Raw genomic sequence first — 4,847 nt, 5'->3', positions numbered from 1 at the left:
GGGAAAGAGGGATGGGCTGATGCAGCAGGTCCCTTCTGTCCTCTGATCCTTGTTCTGCTTGGTTTGTCACACTGCCAGCCCATGGGGGCTCTTTGCTTGTCTCCTGCGTTTAACAGGAGCAGTGTTTGCAACAATGGCGTGGTGGGTTCATCTTCCTGTTGTTAGTTTAAAGTAGAGGAGCCAGTAAAAGCTGTTCTTCCAGTTAAGAAGAACTAATCTGCATTTCTGGCTGGAAATAGCATCTCCTCTGTCCATCCCTGTACTGGTAACCGACTCCTTCTGAGCCTTATGATCCTGCGATGGGTCCTTGCTCCCAAAGGACCTGCACTAGACATTGGTGATTCCATCAGATCTTGAACTTAAGCCTGGTAAACTTAGCCTAAATTTTTTGTCAAGCTCTTATTTTTTTCCTGGGTGTTCAGCTGGTCTATGAGCGTGGTTATTCCAGTAAGCCCTAGTGTGGATGCAATTTCCGCAGGCTTTGGGAACGTTTCTTCCCATGTGAGAACAGATAGTTTGATCTAAGCTGTTTTCATGACACAGAAATGCACTGGTGGTTCAGCTTTAATAAACCAGAATGGTTAACGTGGGACAGCTTTGTAGAATGCTGGCAGAATGGCTCGTCTTGCTGGCGTGGCTGGCTGGAGACCCTGGGGCAAAGCACGGCCTGCCAGGGGCGTCCTCCCTGGGAAGGGCACGCCAGGCTCTGCGTGCCGTGAAGTCTCTGCTGCGAGCTGCCGCCGGACTCCCAAGTCCGTCTCTCTGTGGCGGTGCCGTGGGCAGGAGAAGTCTTGTTTCTCTTTTGCAAGACAGAGGGAGCAAAGTAAGTTGGCTTTGCCGAAAGCTGGTGGGTAAAACCAGCAATGACCTGCAGCAAGAGTCCTTGTTACGTGCTTCTGGGGATCGTGTTTTGATGCAGAATACTGCTGTGTTCTTGTTTAGCGGCTGGATCTTCCCAGCTCACCTGCCTGTGCCCAGCTACCGTCAACCTGCTTCAGGCCAGAAGGGCCCTCCCGGTGGGGCACGCTCCAGGCTCCCCTCTCTCCTGCGCTGGGTGGGTGGGTGCTGCTCAGGGAAACTCTGCCTCTTCGCAGGGGTGCTGCTAGCTAGCTCCTGAGAGCAAGGTTGCCTCTCCGTGCTGCCATACGAGGGGGAAGATCTGGGTTGCTTTGCGTTGGCCACGTTGCTTTTGAGAGGGAATATTTGCCGGGTCGTCCGTGCCGGGGCGGCGAGTGATGTTCTGGGGTAGCTCCCGGCCCAGCACGGAGGGGAAGCCTTGTGCCCTCCAGCTCCCCACGGAGCTCTCTGGCGGAAATGGGCTGGGGCAGGTTTTGTGCTTCTCGCATTAAGATAAAGGAAAGCACAGGAGAAACGGCTTCTAAGAGGCTTAAAAGCAACAGGCTTTCTTTTCCTCCTGGGAAGGGCACACAGCCAACATCTTGCTCTTTACGGATCTCTCTTAATAAGCAGAATATTGCATTAAGAGTGACTGAGTCTGCCAAGTATGAGCAGAACAGCTTTGCAGCCCCTGCAGCTTCCTTCATGCCAGTACCTGCGTGGCTCTGAGGTCCGCTGGCCGTCGCCCTCGTGGCTGCCTTTTCCTGCTGGTCAAGGTGGCAGGATTAACTGCCGGCTCAATCCGGGGCTGTTGCTTCATCTGGCGGGTGTTTCCAGAGCGGCTGGCGGAGCACGTGGGTGGGATTGCCTCTTGGTCTCCTCCTCTCCTGAGTTTTCTCAACAGCTGCTTTGATGACGGGGGGAGTAAGGCCAGGGAGTGTTGAAAGGTGTTACGTTATGGGAAGGCAGCCTCTGAGCGGTAATGGGAGGAGATCTGTTACAGTAGAAAAGCCGTGGGCTCAGCTGGCCTGCGAGGGCAAGGAAAGCTCCCCGGCAGGCCGGCGTCCCCGGGTGAGGACTCGGGGATGCTCCGGGTTGGGCTGGGCTCATCCAGGAGCCCTGAAGGCATGGGGACAGGAAGGTCTGAGGCTCCTGGGTGTGCAGGGTGGGTTGGCTGGCTACTTTCAGAAGAGTAAGTCCTCCTTTTCTTTACATCCCCAGTGAAGCTAAAAAGAGCGCGGCCCAATTTGTAGCTTTGTAGGTCACTGAAGGAGAAGGAGGGCTCTGCAATGCGCTGCACTTCGGGTGCTTTCCTCCGCCTGGAAGCGCTCTGTGCCACGGCAGCTTTGCTGTACCTGCTGCACGGGACGGCTCTCCTTCCCCTGGCTCTTAAGGAAGAAATTGGAGAGAAAAGCAGGAGGAAGATGACCCCCAGCCACCCTTGGATTTGATGCTGTGTGTCTGCAACTTAAGACCTCTGGGGAGAAATATTAGTCAGTAAATATGGACATCCGGGGGAGACCCTGTGCCGGTGCAGGCTTTGCTCATCTCCTGGGGGGACCAGCACGCTGCTCCGTGATCAGCAAGGGGTAATGGTGCTCCGCTGCAGACTTGTGACCTGATTAGATTTCCTGCCACCTTGCAGGAGGCTGCTCGGAGGCAGGGAGCGTGAGCTAGAAAAACAGGAGTGGAATAAAGCAAAGCCAAGCAGGTTGAGGAAGACCTTTACTCGGTCTTCCTTCCCGTGTTTGCCGAGGCCTTGGCTTCCCTTGGCCCAGCAGCCGCAGGCGGAGGTGGCTGTGCCCCCCAGGCACCCCTCTGAGCACACCTGCAACGCAGGCAGGATGGGCAGCGCTCGCTGCCTGGCCCGGTGCCCGTGGAGGCTTGTGCCGTGCCATGCCGTGGAGGTTGGTGTACCCCAGGCGGGTTGCCCAGCACGTGGCATCGGTGCCGGGGCCAGAGGGAGCCTCGCTGCCTAAGCAGTGACCCCAGCGGGGTGCTGCCCGGCTCAGCCCTGCTCCGGCACCCCTCGGCCCTGAGCTCCCTGGGGCTGAGCAGGCGGTTCGTGCCTCGGCAGGGCTGCGGGGCAGCCTTGCTGGTCATGTCTGGTAATGTGGCAGCCACGCCTGCTCCGGCCATTTCTTTGGGTCCAGAGCTGCCCTGGTTGTGCCTGTGGGATTTTTGCAGGCTGGTCATAGCCTGGGTGCGTTTTTCCTGCTCAGTCGGGGGCTGCTGGAATGGGACCTGTGGGACCGGCTGAGAAAGCACCGTCCTCGCAGCAGGCTGACCTGCCTCGAGGAGAGCAGGAGACCAAGGGAAACGAGACAAGCAGGGTCACATTTGCTCCTGGCCCTTCGGGGATGAAGGATGTGGGGGGTTCGGGTAGCTGTGCTCAGACCCCGAGGGGAGCTCCTAGCGCTGCTCCCCGGGCACTGACAGCAATGTCACCGTGTCCCATGCCTGATGGCAGCCTTCCCAAGCACCGAGTGAACAGCCTCTCATTTGTATTTCCCAATTTAGTCACGTCCTACCAGATATAACTGAGCCAGAGTAAACAGGGAAAGCAGGTTTCTTGATGCCGTTGCACTTCCTTGGTGTTCAGAGCATGTCGGTGGGGCTTTTCCATGTGCCGAGGACACGTAGCCTCGTGCCTGCCATTGAGGGGGCTCACGTGGGGAGGTTCCTGCCCGGACCCGCTCTCCCCACGCCTGCACCAGGGAGGGGAGGGGGCTTGGCGGGGCGGCCAAGGCAGCGCTGTAGCAGTGGCTCCTCTCCATCGCTGTAACTCTCTTGCTGTCTCCTTTCACACAGATTGGGTGGGGTAAGACAGCTTCCAAAATACGCTGCGCAGAAGAATTGTTCTTCTCAGCTCTGTCGAGGCCTCTGAGCTCCTTGCTGCAAGGAAGAGGACAGGTAAATTCTACCCCAGGTAAAATAATGTCTCCAGCTGTTAAAGATGGTTTCACCTTAACTCACTCGATGAGAGTATTCAGAGATGCGCTCTGTGGGTTTGCGCCCTCCACCTCAGAGTTTGTGCTTCAGGCTTGGGGTCCTGCCATCCCCTCAGGGCGCAGCGTTGCATATCACTCTGCTGGGTGGAGCTGGGGGGGCCGTGGGCAACGTGGGCAGCTCTTCCCCATCTTTGGTCCCATAACGCTGCAGCCGAGGCGCTTGGCAGAGCAGCTTCCAGCCCAGTACTGCCCCAGCACGTGGGCAATGCAGCTGAGAGCCGCACCGATGAGCTGCTGTTGCACCATGCGTGGGCGTTAAGGGGAAAGCCCTGCGGAGCCGGCAGGAAGATGTTACACCTTGGATTTGCTGCCTGGGTTGAAGCCCTGTCCAGCTTTGGGGCCATGGCCTTGTTTCTGCCCGTGGCGGGGGGCTGAGGCCAGCACAGCGGTGGTGCCAGCCCCGGACCCCTCCGTTACCTGCTGCCTCCTTCCCCAAGCACCACGCAGCTCTGGACGGGTGCCTGTGTGCAGCCAAAGGCTGGTGTCTCTTCTAAAGGCTTCTGTCCTTGCAGGGCCGCCCTGAGCCATGTCCAGCGACCCTCCGCCACCCTACCCGGGAGGCCCCTCGGCACCGCTGATAGAAGAGAAGCATGGCCCCCCGCCTGCGGCAGGTACCGGGGGGGATCCCAGCTGCTCTGGGGTGTCGGGGTGACACTGCTGAGCGGGCAGGAGCCAAGTGAGCGTGGTTTCCCTGGGAGCACCGTGGCCGTGGCCTCTCCTTGCAGCTCTGCCCTGCAGTGTGCAGTGTGCTGGGGAGGGTGGTGCGATGCCCGGCTCCGTCTGTCACCGTGTTACCCTCCGGGGGTGGCAGGAGGTCCCAGGGGAAGTGACAAGAGCAGAAAGCGCTCCCTGCTCAAAGCCTGGCTCTGCTCGCTGCTGAGAGTAACGTGGGGTAAATCTGGGTTTCTTGTGGGCCCAGAGGACGAGGCTTGGGGGCTGCCCCCCCCCCCCTGTCGTGGCTCCCTACCCCCCAGACCACTCAGCCAAGCACCATCTCCC

General features: G+C 58.9%; 1 protein-coding gene across 1 annotated transcript in view; it reads left to right on the top strand.

The window, feature by feature from the left end:
* The window catches only part of CDIP1 (cell death-inducing p53 target 1), a 26,884-nt gene that overhangs the window by 9,530 nt on the left and 12,507 nt on the right, over positions 1-4,847 (top strand). The window contains exons 2-3 of the mRNA XM_009324796.1: positions 3,649-3,750; positions 4,361-4,459. Coding sequence (XP_009323071.1) covers positions 4,375-4,459 — 85 coding nt within the window. The 5' untranslated portion in view covers positions 3,649-3,750; positions 4,361-4,374. The remainder of the gene's footprint in view (positions 1-3,648; positions 3,751-4,360; positions 4,460-4,847) is intronic.

Source organism: Pygoscelis adeliae, unplaced genomic scaffold (genome assembly GCF_000699105.1).
Source record: "Pygoscelis adeliae isolate BGI_AS28 unplaced genomic scaffold, ASM69910v1 Scaffold85, whole genome shotgun sequence".
In the NCBI taxonomy this organism is placed as follows: domain Eukaryota; kingdom Metazoa; phylum Chordata; class Aves; order Sphenisciformes; family Spheniscidae; genus Pygoscelis; species Pygoscelis adeliae.
This window is presented reverse-complemented; position numbering and strand designations above follow the sequence as displayed.